Raw genomic sequence first — 18,104 nt, forward strand, 5'->3', positions numbered from 1 at the left:
GCAACAGTGTGTCTAAACCATTGATGACATTATCAATCAAGGAGCTAGAGAAGAAAGCAGTGTTTACCATAAACAGTTACTAGTGAAAAAAGGCTGAATTTCTTGATGGCAGCTTTATTATCAGCAATACTGTACAATGTCAGAGATAAGTCAAAGGGCATACCTATTTAGTAGTTGAAGTATACATAGCCACTGAGCTGAGGAATTATTGTTCTTATGTTTTAAAATCAAATTTAAAAAATTAACCAACCCAAATTCTAATTATAAAAATTCTTCTGGGTGCAGGGGCAGATGCCTGTAATCTCAGCTACCTGGGAGGCAGAGGCAGGAGGATCACAAGTTTAGGCCAGCCTGAGACACAGATGTGCCCCAGGATGTGAGTACTAGGAATAAACTGTAAGACATAAGGCCTAGATCTTGGCCGCATTTCTAAACATAATTCACCAAAAATTCTATACTTTAAGAGTGATTTTTTTTCTTTGTATCTGTTTATTTTTTAAATTTTGAGACAGGGTCTTCCTAAGCTGCCTAGGCTGGCCTTGAATTTGCCATTCTCCTACCTTAGCTTCTTGAGACGCTGGAAGGGGTTGCTGGTTTTTTATACAATGATTGATAAAACTGATCCTTTGATTAGCCCCGAAGGGGAACAATGTGAGTCTGACTGACTCATCCTAAACGGATCTACCTGAAAAAGAAAACAGGCGGCTGTCCACTGTTCTGGCGATGGATTGAAGCTTCACCACATCCATGGACTGTCCGATGTGCACAGTGCTTGGCATGCTCCCTAGAGTTCCTCTCACAAACTCTGCCACCTCTTGCACAGTGAACATTTGCAGCAGTTCATCAAAGATAGTTGGGAAAGAATTGAGGAGTGCAGCCTGCAAAAGCAAGTAAATCTCTGATTAGCTCAGGTCTGCATCCATCTTACATGCTCAATGATATGAGGTTGAAAAAAGCTGAGAAGGTATTGCAGCACCCCTGCCTTGGGAGGTTCCTTCCTGACCCTTGATTCTATCCTGGCCTATAGCACTTCTGGGGGATGGAGTAACCAAAAAGGAAAGAAGAGACTTTAGTGGGACTAAGGCCACTTGAAGCTTTCATAATTTGCCAAGGTATTTGCAGGCAAGAGAAGGAAGTATAAAGAGAAATTTTCTCAATGTAGCTTACAAACCATAGTTATTTTTGCTCAAATGGATTTAAATTTTTTGTTTGTTTTTATGATCAAGCTTGTGACTTTCTTATTTTAGTTCCAAACTCAAATCAGGAACCTCTTAAAGAAAATATGACAGAAAAAGCTGAGGGTCTTCAAGTAGCATCAGCTGTTCTCCACTCACAGCCCTGTAGTCAGCATTCTAGCTCTGAGACCATTTCCCCAGGATAGCGATGTTTGTATAAAACCAAAAAAATCGGAAGACTCTGCAAATTATTTTCTTCATATGTGATGTGTAGCAGTCTCAAGTATAAATTTAAAAGGATGGGAAATGTATGGATTTAATCAGTCATGTACTCTTAAGAACTGATTATATTATCTTAAGAGTTTAATGACTCTGATGACCTAGGCAAGGAGATCAGGTGTGTGTGCGTGCATGTGTGCATACAGGCTTCTAGGGTCAGAGTTCTGGCAGACACATACAGTGGCCTCTTGAGGATTATCTGGTAATAAAGATAATTCCAGGCCCTTAAGGCAGTAGAACACTTCAGAAGAAAGATAATGGGGTTTTGCACTAGACAGACATGAGGTTCTTTAAGCCGGGTATGATGGTGCACACCTGTAATTCCAGCTGAAGAGGAAGTAGGACTGAAGAGGCTGAAATAGGACTATCATAAGTTTGAAGGCTGCCCGGGTAACATAGTAAGACCCTGTCTCAAAAAATAAGTCTAACCAGCTGGGGTTGTAGCTCAGTGGTGGAGCACTTGCCTCACATGTATGAAGCAAGGGTTGGATCCTCAGAACAATATAAAAACGAATAAATAAAATAAAAGTATTATGTTCACTTACAACTAAAAATATTTTTTATAAAAGTATACCAAAAAAACTCCCCCAAAAGACAGCTAAAAAACAACAATACAAAATATCCCTGTGACATAATCTCTGTTGAATTACTGTCTCAGTTCTCTCATATATAAAATGGGATGATACTATTATTTATCTCTTAGTATTGGTATAAAGAAAAAATAACGTGCATAAAATTCCAGTAGAGTGTTGAAACAAAATAGGCCTTCAATAAATGATCTTATTCCCTTCTCTTGTCTAAGCATGACAGAAGCTTTTTGCACTTCCCAGTACTCTTATACCATTAACCTAGGATTTAAAAAGGGAAATGGAAGAGAGCTCATTCTTCCCAAGTGGCAGGAGGCGGGAATAGGACATTTTCATTGATTGCTTCATCAGGCAGTATACACTGGCTTAGAATGAGTGAAAATTTATGCCACGGGGAAAAGCCCAACACACTGTTGTCTATGTTCAGGCCAGGTTCAATTGAAGAACTTATACAAATTCTACCTGCAGATTCATAACTCTGTGAAAACATCAAGGAGATTGTTTTTCAGTAATTAGAACCAGCTCAAAAACATATAAGCAGTTAGTAGATAAAAAAAGAAAAAGGGACAGGGGGAGGGAGTAGGCACTTCATAATCAATAACATATAGTAGCTGATTTGCTCTTTTAAAAGGTGACATCTTCCATAATTATGTACTAGGACAGAAGGACACCCATACCCTGACATCTTCTAGTGGCCATAATCAAAGGTATAAAGTCTAATTAAACAAAACACTTGCTGATAGTTCTGAAATCCATGAAACATGATCCTGGCACCAAACAGGTTTGATCCTGACACAGGTCTAAGCTGGGACAAGGCTTAAGCTATTTATCCAGATGAGTACAGGGCATTGTATGCCATTTATACAGGCCATTGCCAAGTTCCTCAAAAGCATATCAATCTTGTTTTGTTAGCTATTAGCAATCTCCCCTTAACCCTTTTGGGTGGAGCAGATATCCTAGGTGCCTGTTGGAAGGAATTGATGGGCTGCAGGAGGGGCAGGGAGAGGAAGATGAGTTGCTTCAGGTATTTAGAATGAAAGACTATGGAAGAAATTTGCCTTACAGAGGCACCTGAAAACCTTGAGGTATTTACTTATAGAGACTAGCTCACAGGTGATCACTTGCCTCTGGGCCAAGGGGCATAAAGGCAATTGGAATTAAGGGTAATACATAGTCAAGAGGAAAACAAAAATAGTAGACTATTCTAAACTTAAATGAGATGGTGTTTAAACATACACTTGCACACAACATAGATGGCAGTGACAGAATGAATGAATGTGAGAGAGGCTACCTGATCTTTGCTGACAGGTTTTGGTGTAATATTGGCTTCAAAAAACTATAATTCATTAGAAAAATTCCAACATTAATTTTGTAAGAGAAAATAAAATAACCCTCTGTGACTGAAGAAATAAATCTTTGATTCATTCTATTGCAAAGTTACATGGAAAAGATAATAGATTAGCTGGATAGGCAGCAAATATGAGGAAGTAAATTTTCTTCCAACACTGATATTTCTAATAAAAGCTAATCCTAATTTTAAGCTATTGCTTTCAAGTTATTCCTCCTGTTTTTTTGTATTCCACTCTAAATATCTGGAATGGACACTTAATGGTCAAAAATTAAAAAAAAAATAATAGTGACAAGGTAGAAAATAAAATTCCCCATACATTCTAAATATACTTGATGAATAAGATGATCAAAAAAACCCCAATAGTATGGTGGTTAACTAGATTTGGTAAAGGGTTCATGAGAATAATTCTGTATTGCTTTTCAAACAGCAAGTCACAAAGCTGTTTTATACTTGGCATGAGGCATAATTGTTTTCCAAGTAAAAATAGCATTTTGTTCTATCAGGTGTTTCCTTGTAAATTGTAACTTACCCAACACACAAGGTCCTGGCAGGGCTTTTTCAACTCTGGAAGCCAGAGGACAAAGAAACCACTTGCTAAGACAGACTAGGAATTTAGCAGCAAAACTTCCCTACAGCTCACAGACCTGAGTGAAAAGGAGTGTTTCTGAGTTTCTGCTGTCCAGACTGAGCACAAACCGAATGGACTGGAAAAGCTCTTGGATGCTTGACCGGAATTGCTCCTCTTCCATCCCACACGTGGCTCTTGAGTACAGGATCCGTGACTGAACAATGAATTTGAAAAGGTACTCCAAGGCCTGAAAATGCGGGAAGAAAAAGCGATGGAGAGGTGTTGAAGTTGCTCAGGAACTCACATAGCAGAAAACTAAGGGCAAACTAATGACAAGTTCTACCCTAAAGTCAGACGATGGGCAATTCCAACTATGGAGACAGGCACTATTTTGTCTGTTTTAAAGATTTTTTTTTTAAAGTTTCAGTTTCATAGCAGATTGATAAGAAGGTACAGAGATTTCCCTAATCCCCCCACTCCCATACACGCATAACCTCTCTCATTACCAATATGTCCCACCAGTGTGGCATATCTGTTATAATTGATAAACCTACACACCATGACACATCACTACCACCCAAAGACCACTGCTTACATTAGGGCTCACTCTCAATGTTGTGTGTTCTGTGGGTTTGGACAAATTATAACAATATTCATCCACCATTATAGTGTCACAGAAGTATTAAACAGTTACCCAAATACTCTAAATTCTGCCTATTTAGTCCTCTCTCCCCCTTAGCCCCTGGCAAACATTGATTATTTTACTATTTCTGAAGTTTTGCCTTTTAAAAAATATCACATAGTTGGAATCATTATAATCATCCAGTATTGCAATATAGACTTATTAGATTGATTTCTTTCAATTTATAGTATGAATTAACTTTGTACATGTCTTAATGGCTTGATTGCTCATTCTTTTTAAAGTACTGAATAATGTACTATTGCCTTTGTATCATTGTAATTTTTCTTCTTTTTATTTTTGCTTCTTAAAAATTACAGCATTACATTCATTCAAAGAATAGAAAGTCAACAAATAAATAACCTAACATTACATCTCCAAGACCTATAAAAAGAACAAATCAACAGTAAAAGTAGAAGACAGAAAATAATTAAAATCAGAGCTGAAATAAATGAAATTAAAATAAAAGAAACAATCCAAAAATTGATGAAACAAAAAGTAGGTTCTTTGGAAAAAAAATAAAATTGATAAATGCTTAGCTAAGCTAATAAAGAGAAAGAGAGAGAAAACTCAAATTACTAAAATTTGTGGTGAGAAAGGAAACATCATAATGGACAATATGAAATACAGATGATAATCAGAAACTATTTTGAAAATTCATACACTAATAAAACAGAAAACCTTGAAGGCATCGACAAACGTCTAGAGATATATGACCTACTCAAATTGAATCAGGAGGACATTGAAAATTCAAACAGATAAATTTCAAGCAATGAAATTGAAGATACCATCAAAAGCCTAGCAAGAAAGAAAAGCCCAGGAGCAAAGAGATTCTCAGCTGAGTTCTATCTGGCTTTCAAAGGATAACTAACAACAATCCTCCTCAAATTATTACATGTATTAGAAAAGGAGGGAACTCTTCCAAATTCATTCTATGAAGCTAGTATCACCCTGATATCAAAATCAGACAAAGACACATCAAGGAAAGAAAACTTCAGACCAATATCCTTCAAGGACATTTTATAAAAAACATATTTTATAAAAAACTGAGAAATCAAATACAAAAACATATTTAAAAGGTATTGCACCACGATCAAGTGGAGTTCATTCTAGGTATGCAAGGTTAGTTCAACATATGGAAATCAATAAATGTAATTCATCACATCAATAGTCTTAAAGACAACAATAACATGATTATCTCAACAGATGAAAAAGAAAAAGAGAATAGAAAAAGTATTTGACAAAATACAGCATTCATTCATGTACAAAACACTAGAAAAACTAGGGATAGTAGGAACATACCTCAATATTGTAAAAACTATATATGCTAAACCCAAAGCTAACATCATCCTAAAAGGAGAAAAACTGAAACCTCTAAAAACTGGAACAAGACAGGGATGCCCTCTTTTACCACCTACACTCTAATTACTCCAGCTAGATCCTGGAAACTCTAGCCAGAGTAATTAGAAGATTAAATTATTATAATTAAAAAGGATACAAATAGGAAAAGAAGAACTCAAACTATCCCTATTTGCTGATGACATGATTCTATATTTAGAAGACCCAAAAAACTCTACTAGAAAACTTCTAGAACTCATAAATGAATTCAGTAAAATCGCAGAACATAAAATTAATACCCATAAACCATATGCATTTCTATATATCAGTGATGAATCAATTGAAAGAGAAATTAGGAAAACTACCCCATTCACAATATCCTCAAAAACAATAATATGTTTGGGAATCAATCTAACAAAAGAGGTTAAAAACCTCTACAATGAAAATTACAGAACTCTAAAGAAAACAAATGAAAAAGACCTTAGAAGATGGAAAGATCTCTCATGTTCTTGAGTATGCAGAATTAATATTGTCAAATGGCCATACTACGAAAAGCACTATACATATTTAATGAAATTCCTGTTAAGTTTCCATTAACATTCTTCATGGAAACAGAAAAATCTGTCATGAAATTCATTTGGAAAAACAAGAGACCCAGAATAGCCAAGGCAATCCTCAGTGAGAAAAGTGAAGTAGGAGGCATAATAATATCAGAAATTAAAGTATACTACAGAGCTATAGTAACAAAAATAGCATGGTACTGACACCAAAACAGACATGAATACCAATGGTACAGAACCAAATATACAGAGACAAACCCACATAAATATCTGTTATTGCATACTAGACAAAGCTGCCATGAATATACATTGGAGAAAAGATAGCCTCTTCAACAAATGGTGCTGGGAAAACTGGAAATCCTATCTCTCAATTTGTACAAACTCAACTCAAAGTGGATCAAGGACCAACCTAGGCATTAGACCAGAGACCCTGTACCTACCATAAGAAAAAGTAGGCCTAATTCTCCATCATGTCAGTTTAGGAACCAAATTCCTCAACAAGACTCCTAAAGCACAAGAAGTAAAATCAAGAATCAATAATTGGGATGGATTCAAACTGAAAAGCTTCTTCACAGAAAAGGAAACAATTGAGAATATAAACAGAGAGCTTCCTAAATGGAGAATAACTTTGCCATCTTCACCTCAAATAGAACATTAATTTCCAGGACATATAAAGAACTCAAGGGTTCTGTAGTTTTCACTGTATAGATCTTTCACTTCTTTTGTTGATTCCCAAGTATCTTTTTTTTTTTAGGTTATTGTGAATGAGGTAGTTTTCCTCATTTCTTTCTAAGAGGCTTTGTCACTGATATACAGAAATGCCTTTGATTTATGGGTGTTGATTTTATATCCTGCTACTTTGCTGAATTCATTTACTAGTTCTAGAAGTTTTCTGGTGGAGTTTTTTGGTTTTTTTAGGTATAGAATCATATGGTCAGCAAATAGTGTTAATTTAAGTTCTTCTTTTCCTATACATATCCCTTTGATTTCTTTTGTCTGTCTAATTGCTCTGGCCAGTGTTTCAAGAACAGTGTTGAATAGAAATGGTGAAAGAGGGCATCCCTGTCTTGTTCCTGTTTTTAGAAAAACCTTCAGTTTTTCTCCGTTTAAAATAATGTTGGCCTGAGGCTTAGTGTACATAGCCTTTATGATGTTGAGCTGATCATATGATTCTTATCTTTAAGTCTATTGATGGAATGAATTACATTTATTTATTTCTGTAGAAGATGGAAAGATCTACCTTGCTCTTGGATAGGCCAAATTAATATTATCAAAATGACCATACTACCAAAAGCACTATACAGATTTAATAAAATTCCGATCAAAATCCCATTGACATTCCTCATAGAAATAGAAAAAGCAATCATGAAATTCATTTGGAAAAATAAGAGACCCAGAATAGCTAAATCAATCCTTAGCAGGAAGAGCAAAGCAGGTGGCATCGCTATACCAGAACTTAAACTACACTACAGAGCAATAGTAACAAAAACAGCATGGTACTGGCACCAAAACAGGCTGGTAGACCAATGGTACAGAATAGAGGACACAGAGACTAACCCACAAAATTACAATTATCTTATATTAGACAAAGATGCCAAAAACATGCATTGGAGAAAAGATAGCCTCTTCAAAAAATGGTGCTAGAAAAACTAAAAATCCATATGCAACAAAATGAAATGAAACCCCTATCTCTCACCATGCACCACTTAACTCAAAGTGGATCAAGGACCTAGGAATTAAACCAGAGACTCTGAGTCTACTAGATGAAAAAGTAAGTCCTAATCTTCATCATGTGGGATTAGGCCCCAACTTCCTTAATAAGACTCCTGTGGCGCAAGAATTAAAGCCAAGAATCAATAAATGATATGAAATCAAATTAAAGTTTTTTTCTCAGCAAAACAAACAATCTGTGAGGTGAATAGAGAGCCTACATCCTGGGAGCAAATCTTTACCCCTCACACATCAGATAGAGCACTAATCTCTAGGGTACATAAAGAACTCAAAAAGCTAAGCACCAAACAAACAAATAACCCAATCAACAAATGGGCCAAGGACAAATATATTAAAAAATGCTCAACATCCCTAGCAATCAGAGAAATGCAAATCAAAACTACTCTAAGATATCATCTCACTCCAGTCAGAATGGCAGCTATTATGAAGACAAACAACAATAAATGTTGGCGAGGATGTGGGGAAAAAGGTACACTCATATATTGCTGGTGGGACTGCAAATTCGTGCAGCCAATTTGGAAAGCAGTATGGAGATTCCTTGAAAAGCTGGGAACGGAACCACCATTTGACCCAGCTATCCCTCTCCTTGGATTATAACCAAAGGACTTAAAAACAGCATACTACAGGGACACAGCCACATCAATGTTTATAGCAGCACAATTCACAATAGCTAAACTGTGAAGCCAACCTAGATGCTCTTCAGTGGATGAATGGATTAAAAAAGTGGCATATATACAGAATGGAATTTTACTCAGCAATAAAAGAGATTAAAATCATGGCATCTGCAGGTAAATGGATGGCGTTGGAGAAGATAATGCTAAGTGAAGTTAGCCAATCCCCCAAAAAACAAATGCTGAATGTTTTCTCTGATATAAGGAGGCTGACTCACAGTGGAGTAGGGAGGGGGAACATGGGATAAATAGATGAATTCTAGATAGGGAAGAGGGGAGGGAGGGAAAGGGAGCGGGCAGGGGATTAGCAAGAATGGTGGAATGTGATGGTCATCATTATCCAAAGTACATGTATGAAGATACAAATTGGGTGTCAACCTACTTTATATACAGAGATATGAAAATTGTGATCAATATGTGTAATAAGAATTATAATGCAAAAAATAAATACAGTACGTGTATAAAGACATGAGTTGGCGTGAACATACTTAATAAACAAAGATATGAAAAATTGTGTTCTATATGTGTAATAAGAATTGTAATGCATTTGCTGTTGTGTATTTAAAAAAATAAAATCAATTAAAAAAATAAATAACTCAAAAAAAGTAACATCAAAGAAACAAATAACACAATCAATAAATGGGCTAAATAACTGAACAGACACTTCACAGAAGAAGAAATACAATCAACCAATAAATATATGAATAAATGTTCAATATCTCTAGCAATTAGAGAAATGCAAATCAAAACTACTATAAGATTTCATCTCACTCCAGTCAGAATGGCAATTATTGAGAATACAAGTAATAATAAATGTTGGTGAAGATGTGGGAGAAAGGTTCACTTATAGATTGCTGATGGAACTGTAAATTGGTGCAACCACTCTAGAAAGCAGTATGGAGATTCCTCAGAAAACTTGGAATGGAAGCAAGTTATCTCACTCCTTGGCGTATACCCAGAGGATTCAAATCAGCATATTACATTGATGTGGCCACATCAATATAGCAGCTCAATTCATAATAGCTAAGCTATGGAATCAACCCAGGTGCCCTTCAACAGATGAACAGATAAAGAAAATGTGGCATATACACAATGGAGTATTGCTTAGTCATAAAGAAGAATGAAATTATAGCATTTGCCAGTAAATAAATGGAACTTGAGGCTATCATGCTAAGTGAAATAAGCCAATCCCAAAAACCAAAGGCCAAAAATGTTCTCTCTGATATTCAGATGCTGACTCACATTAGTGCACGGAATGGAGGAGGGGAGGTTCACTGATTGGACAGGGTGGAGTGGGGGGAAGGGAGAAGGGATGTGATTAGTAAAGACAGTAGAATGAATCAGACATAACTTTCCTATGTTCATATATGAATATGTGGCCAGTGTAACTCTATATCATGTACAAACACAAAAATGGGAAGTTATACTCCATGTATAACTCCATGTATGATATGTCAAAACACATTCTATTGTCATGTATAATTAAAAAGAACAAATTAAAAAAGACAAAATTAGAGCTTTATAATTATACATAGTAGTTGGGTTCATTCTGACGAACTCATACATGCAAGGAAATTGATTTCAGTTCATGATGCCCCCTTCCCCTATCCCTTTCCCCTCCCCCTTTCCCCTCCACTCTCCCATTCTCCTTCCTCTACTCTACTATAGTTCCTTTTGCTCATCTGTTAATTTATATTTGAGTGGTTATTTATGTTATCTTATTCTTCCCTCCCCCTTTCTTTTATTTTATTCTAGCTTTTACATGAAAGAAAACATTTGAGCTTTGAGTTTCTGAGTTTGACTTATCTCATTTAGCATGATATTCTTCATTTCTATCCATTTACAGGCAAATACTATAGTTTCTTTTCCTTTTTTTTTTTTGGTTTTGGGGATTGAACTTAGTGGATGCTTAACCAATGAATCACATCCCCAACCTTTTTTTATTTTTTATTTTTTTAAAATTTTTTATTGTTGGTTATTCAAAACATTACATAGTTCTTGATATATCATATTTCACCCTTTGATTCAAGTGGGTTATGAGCTCCCATTTTTACCCCATATACAGATTGCAGAATCACATCAGTTACACATCCATTGCCCAACCTTTTTTAAAAAAAATTATTTTTATTAGAGACAGGGTCTTGCTGATTTTGCTTAGGTCCTCACTAATTTGCTGAGGCTGGCTTTGAACTCACAATCTTCCTGCTTCAGTCTCCCGATCTGCTGGGATTACAGTGTATGCCACTGCGTCCAGCATCAACCATAATTTCATTCTTCTTTATGGCTGAGTAGAACTCCATTGTGTGTGTGTATATATCTATCTATCTATCTATCTATACATATATACAGATATATATATATATATATATATATATATATATATATATATATATACACACACACACACACACACACACACACACACATATATATATATATATATATATATGTAGAAAAATATATATCTTTTGGGAAAATACCAAGGAGTGGGGGTCATATGGTGGTTCCATCCCTATATTTTTTTTTGGAATTTCCATATTGCTTTTCATAGTGGTTGTACTAGTTTGCAAAAGCAAAAGCACACAAGTGTACTTTTCTCCCCACAACCTTGCAGCATTTATTATTGTTTGTATTCTTCATTATTAGATACTTTATTTTTAAAAAATTTCCCCCAAAATCCAAATTGTCACTAAGCAGTAACTCTATTCTTACTGGGAGAAAAATCAAATATTTTACAACTATTTTCTGAAATTCTGGAATTAAGGAGACACAGGCTATTATGGAAAGAGTTGAATTCAGGATGAAAAGAAAATTAAGTTTCTCAAGTCTGAAAATACAAGGCTTCAAGGCAAAGATACAATTACTTTTGAGTTTATTGCAAGAATATCCTTTAAGGAGTCTTCTGTATCTTTTGAGAAAAAGCTAGGGTCTAGTGCAATGCCTACCTTCTCATCAGAGGTCACAGAAGTCTGGAGAAAACTTGTCACAGATTGTATAGAAGCTGATGGTCCTGACATATTCATTACCCACCATTCCCCATCAGGACACCTTCCATAAGTAACAATATAGAAGACAAAGTTCCCACAAAATGGCTTGGGAGCAGAATGTGATCCTAAGGAGTCCCTGCAGCTTGGCCCATGCTTATGATCTAGCTCCAGTAGCCTTTTATTTATTTATTTATTTATTTAAAATATCTATTTATCACAGGAATTGACAAAACTCAGCAGCAAAAAATGTGCTATCTTGTGGAACACCTCCTCAAAAGCCATTCTCAAGTCTATAATGATTCTCCTCTACAAGTCACTTATATGTGAACAAACAATATAACAAGAAAATAATCCCATTATCATCAGAACCTGTTTTTAAAGGTCATGATTCTGAAAGTGAAAGGAAAAATGGGATTGTGAGTAGCAAATATATTGAGTAAATAGTAATAAAAATATTTTTCCACAGTTTAAGATGCTAGAATGAGAGGTATTGGGTCGGATCATGCTTCCTGGGAAGAAGGATGAAAACAGGATTAGACAGACTTACTAATTTGGACAAGGAAACTTGCAGAGTGAAATATGCAAGTGAAAAAGGAGAAATGGGATGATAAAATCTTAATGTAAGATGCATGAGAGCAACTGTGAAATGTCAAGAGCAAGTATGAAAGTATCTCAAAAAAATGTTCCCTGAAATGGCACTCTTATTCCTAATGAAAACTGATCTTTTCCAGAATCCTCCACTTCCATAAATGGCCTTGTCATCAATGCAACTAAATCCAAACCCCTTAGAATCAGACTCAATTTTCCCTGTCATTTCACATATCAAATATAGCATTAGAAAGTCCCTGATTTGTCATATTGGCTGCCTTGGAAACCTAAGCTTTTCTTAAAAACCTTTCCTTGAAAACCTAAGCTTTTTAAACATGCCACTTTCTCAGCCTGGAATGCTTGTCCCCCAGCTCTTAATACTCATTTTAGCTCAGAGGTTGCTTTCTCAGAAGCCTTCCCTCAGCCCTTGATCTGAAGTATACCTTCCTCTCCAGACAGGCTATCCCAAAGTCTGATTTATTTCCTTCATAGTAGTTTTTTAAACCAACCTTGTGTATTTATCTGTTTTACATGCTTATTGTTTGTCTTTAGCCACTTGAATGAAGGCTTAGCCTTTTCTGAATGGGTACATGTTGAATTCCAAAGGGGCCAATACAATTTGTCAGATGTATGGCAGGTCTCAAGCAATACTGACTGCACAATTATCAGGGGAAAACTTCTGTGATGCTTTCTACAGTATCTCTAAGCAATTAATTCAGGGGCTCATATAGAATCTTGTGCATTTAACTCAACTTTTGTGCTTTCAATTATGATAGGGGTAACAAGTGCTAGGGTTCTGAGAACAGAATCTAGGTCCTAGCTCTCACATTACACTCAGCACCCTGTTCGACATCTGTGTTTTTGCCTACTTCCCCTTAGGATACTGTGGATGTGTTCTTCAAGGGCTTGGATGGTCTTACTCTTTTTTGCATCTTAGTACCCAGAAATAATGGTGACTCCTCAGTTGATATTTGTATAAAGGATGGTAGAAATGAGACTTGTGGCTTCAGATTTTTACAAAACATGCAGAGAACCGGCAGAGTAAACACATAATCTATGACTTGATTTTGACCTTTCAATTTATTCTTCTGAAGAACAAAAACACAGGCCCTATACTTGGTATAGATGATGTAAAATTAAAAGAAGAAGAGAAATAGCAGAACTACTTTGCTGCCATTTTTATTTTATTGGTATGTGGAAAGGATGGGAAAATATTGTGGAAAAACAACACAAAAAAGTACAAGAAAAGACAGGGACAGAATGAAAAAGCATGGTTTTGCTTCAAGTTCCCAGAGGACACAACAGCTTTCTGGGAAACTTCTGAGCAAAAAAGAGACCAACAGTGTTATATGTGGTTCTCTATAACAGAAGCAGTAGCCATAAAAAGAAGTTACCAGATAGTGAAGTTAACTGACAGTGAAGACAGTTCCATGTGTTATGGTTTGGATATGAGGTGTCTCCTAAAAGCTTATGTGTGAGACAATGCAAGAAGGTTTATAAAATAAATGATTGGGTTATGATAATCTTAACCCAATCAGTGAATTAATCCCTTTGATGGGATAAACTGAGTGGTAACTGAAGGCAAGTTGGGTGTGGCTGGAGAAGGTGGGGCATTGGGGGCATTCCTTTGAGGTATATATTTTATATATGATGAGTGGAGTGTCTCTCTCTGCTTTCTGATCATCTTGTGAAAGCTTCCCTCTACCATACTCTTCTGCCATGCTATTCATCCTCACGTTGAGCCCTGAGGAAGGGAGCCAGTTATCAATGGACTGAGACCTCTGAAACTATGAGCCCTCAAAAAAAACCTTTTTTTCCTCTACAGTTGTTCTGGTCAGATTTTTTAGTCATAGCAGCGAAAAAGCTGACTAAAAGACCATGTCAACTAGAATCACCCCCCAATGTAAAAACAGGGTACATTGTCAGGGAACTTGTTTGAGTAGGGGTTCTAACAGGTGGCCTAGACCATGGAAAAATCAAGTTTCTTCCTAAGGCTAAGGTTTTTAAATGATCTTCTTTTCAATATACCCACATACATTTAGTTCTTTTTAATAAAATATTTCCAAAAAATACTGTTTAGTAACCACCAAAGAAGGAAACAGTGTTAGAAAATCTTAATTCTAATCAATATTATTATCAACATTGGCTTAGAAGGCGTTAACAATATTTTAGTCAGTGGACTGGACTGATACTGATCTGGCAAGAGAAAATGACCAGCAGCCATGTATACATTATCCTTCCTTCCCACTTCAGTATTATCAGGAATAAAGATCTTCTGGGCACAATTGAGGTAAAGAAACAGAAATTATGTGGATCAAAGCAGTCATTCCTGAAAGCAGGATATCTACACTTGTTTTGCACACTATACCACTGAAATTACTCACATTAACTTCAGGTTTGGTCTCCTTATGTATGGTAAACTCAATACATTACCCGCATGGCTTCCTGAATATGGTCCTGCCGAATCAGTTCTGCTGAACAGTCCATATACCACTTCAAACAGCGGATGAGCTCCCTAGAAAAGAGAAAAGTTACAGAGATCCCACTTCAGTCTAAAGGCAATGCAGACTAAAATGTTTAATTAGTCAAACAGGAAATTCAGCACTGAATTAGTTAAATAGGAAATAATATTCTGTTGATGAGCTAGAATGAGGTAATGAATCCATTTCAGCTGTGGAATTTTGAGATTATCTGAGACAAATATTCCTTACCCATAAGGCATTGCCCAAATTTTAATCAGCAATTACCATCACTCTTTCCCATTCTCCTCTTCTCAAAGACTTGGACTGAATGTATACTTTGTTTCCCTTTAAAGCCTGTCTTCAGAACCTACAGCACTGATTGGTAAACAATGGACTCTGAATTAAAGCAAACAGTTCCATATGTCATCCCATCCCATCTACTTCATTTCCTGAGGACTGAGTCACCCAAGAGGAATGGAATTTCTGGGTCAGTAGGTCTACATATTTATATGGCAAGAGACCACAGAAGAAAGAAAGAGTACAGATTGTGGTCACATCTGAGACCAATCAGTATCTAGTCCTGCATCCTTAGGCAAGTTATGTCCTTCACTGTGCCTCATTCTTTTAATTTAAAATATGGAGAAAATAACAGTACATCTCAAACACAAAGTACTTAGTGCAGTATCTGCTCTCCAAAATTATATCAAAGTATCAGAATTCCAATGACTCCACAGCATTTCCACTGTTGGGTTTTATTTATGTTTCAACAACTGTGCTATTAATTTCACTTAGGAATAAATATAACTAAGGAGGTAAAAGATCTCTAAATTGAAAATTATAAAACACTGAAGAAATAAATTGAAGAAGAACTTACAAGATGAAAAGACCTAACATGTTCATGAATAGTCAGAATTAATATCTTCCAATGATCATATTACCAAAAGCAATCTACAGATTCAATGAAATCCCCATCAAAATACCAATGACAATCTTCACAGCACTAAAATTTACATGGAAGAATAAAAGAGTCAGGATGGCCTAAGCAATCCTGTGCAACAAGAGTGAGACTGGAGGCATCACAATACCTGATATCAATTTATACTACAGAGCTATAGAAACAAAAAGAGCATGATGTTGGCATAAAATCAGGTATGAAGGCCAATGGAATATACTAGAAAACACAGAAACCTACATAAATTCAGTCATTTGATCCTTGACAAACTTGACAAAAGCATACTTTAGAGAAAAGACAACACTTTAAACAAATTGGTGCTGAGAAAACTGGATAGCTATATGTAGAAGAATAAAACTAGATTTCCTACCTCTCACCCTGCACAAAAATCAACTCAAAGTGGGCCAAAGACCTAGGAATTATGTCAGAAACAGTGAAACAGCTAGAATAAAACATAGGAACAATGCTCCAACACATAGGCATGTGTTGCCTGTGTGTTGGTCATGGGCACCAATTACCTTAATAAGACTCCTGAAGCTCGAGAAATAAAACCAAGAATCAATAAGTGGGATAGCCTTAAATAGCTTCTGGGTTGGGGATATAGATTGGTGGTCAAGTACTTTCCTGCAGGCAAGAAGCCCAGCAACACAGGGGGGAATATCTGGACAAATGAAAAAGCTTCTACACAGCAAAGGGAAAAATCAAGAACATGAAGAGAGAGAGCTACAGAATGGGAGAAAAATCTTTGCTTGTTATGTGGTATATACACAATGAAGTTGTACTCAGCCATAAAGAATAATTAAATTATGTCATTACTGGCAATGCATAAAACTGGAAAGCATCATGCTAAGTGAAATAAACCAGACTCAGAGAATCAAAGGTTGAATATTTTCTCTCATATGTGGAAGCTAAAGAGAAAAAAGAAATTTTAAAAAGAGTATCTCAATAATAGAAGGGAGATCAGCACAGTAGAAGCAGGGGACCAAGGAGGAGGGAGGAGGGGAAGAACAGGGGAGTAAAGTTGACTGAATCATGCTATGAGCATGTAATGAATATATCACAATGCATTCCAATTTTCTATATAACTAAAATGCACCAATTAAAAAACAATTAAATAAATAGAAGGAAGATTAATAGAGTAAAGAAAGAAGAACAGGGGTGGATAAGGAGAGGGAAAGGGGTAGCATTGGGGATTGAAGTGGAGAAAATTATGTTATATGCATTTATGAATATGTCAAAATGAATCCCATTGTTATTTATAATTGTAATGAACTAAAAAATAAAAAAACAATTTTAATTTGTGCTAATTTCATAAAAGAAATGGTTATTTCTTATTGTTTCAATTGTCTTAGATAATGTTTCCCATATTTGTTTATCAATTACATTATTTTTTTTAGTGACTGTCTATTTTTTTTGGCATTTACTTGAGAATGCTGTATTTAACTACTCAGATGTTTCTCATAGGAAAAGTAAGACTTATTATTAGCAACTTCACCATCATTTCTTAGAAGGAAAAGTACACCAACTATGTAATAAACTATGGTTTAAAATGTCAGCCAAAAGCCCACAGTTAACATCATACCCAAAAGTGAAAGACTGAAAGCTTTTCCTCTAAGATCAAAAATAAGACAAGGATGCTTGCTTTTGCCACTTTTTTTCCCCAACATGTGCTGGGATTTCAACCCAGAGCAATAATTAAGAAAAAAATAAATAAAAGGTACCCAAATTAGAAAGCAGAATGAAAAATTATCTCTGTTTTCAGGTGACATGATCTCAAATGTACAAACACTAAGGAGGCTGGTTACAGTGGTACATGCCTGTAATTTCAGCAATTTGGGAGGCAGAGGCAGGAGAATTGCAAATTTGCACCTAACCTTGACAACATAGCAAGACCCCGACTCAAAAAAAAAAAAAAAAGTGCTGGGGATGTAGCTCAGTAGTAGACTACCCATGGATTCAATCCCCAGTGCTGGTGAAAAAAAAAGTTAGACTAATAAATGAATTCAGCAAAGTTTCAGGACACAAAACAACACAGAAAAAATGAGTTGTGTTTCTGTATACTAACAATGAACAATCTGAAAAAAATTCCATTTATAATAGCATCAAAAGGAATAAAATATTAGGAATAAAGGTAAGGAGGTGAAAGACTTGTACACAAATAGCTACCCAATATGCT

At 35.8% G+C, this 18,104-nt stretch overlaps 1 protein-coding gene across 1 annotated transcript in view; it reads right to left on the minus strand.

Moving 5' to 3' along the window:
* Positions 1–18,104, minus strand: part of Dock3 (dedicator of cytokinesis 3) — a 589,868-nt gene that overhangs the window by 76,808 nt on the left and 494,956 nt on the right. Inside the window, exons 21-23 of the mRNA XM_071614941.1 lie at positions 14,948–15,029; positions 4,037–4,207; positions 686–878 (exon numbers count right to left, since the gene is read on the minus strand). Of these exons, the coding sequence (XP_071471042.1) occupies positions 686–878; positions 4,037–4,207; positions 14,948–15,029 (446 nt within the window). The remainder of the gene's footprint in view (positions 1–685; positions 879–4,036; positions 4,208–14,947; positions 15,030–18,104) is intronic.

Source organism: Marmota flaviventris, chromosome 8, assembly GCF_047511675.1.
Source record: "Marmota flaviventris isolate mMarFla1 chromosome 8, mMarFla1.hap1, whole genome shotgun sequence".
Classification (NCBI taxonomy): Eukaryota; Metazoa; Chordata; class Mammalia; order Rodentia; family Sciuridae; genus Marmota; species Marmota flaviventris.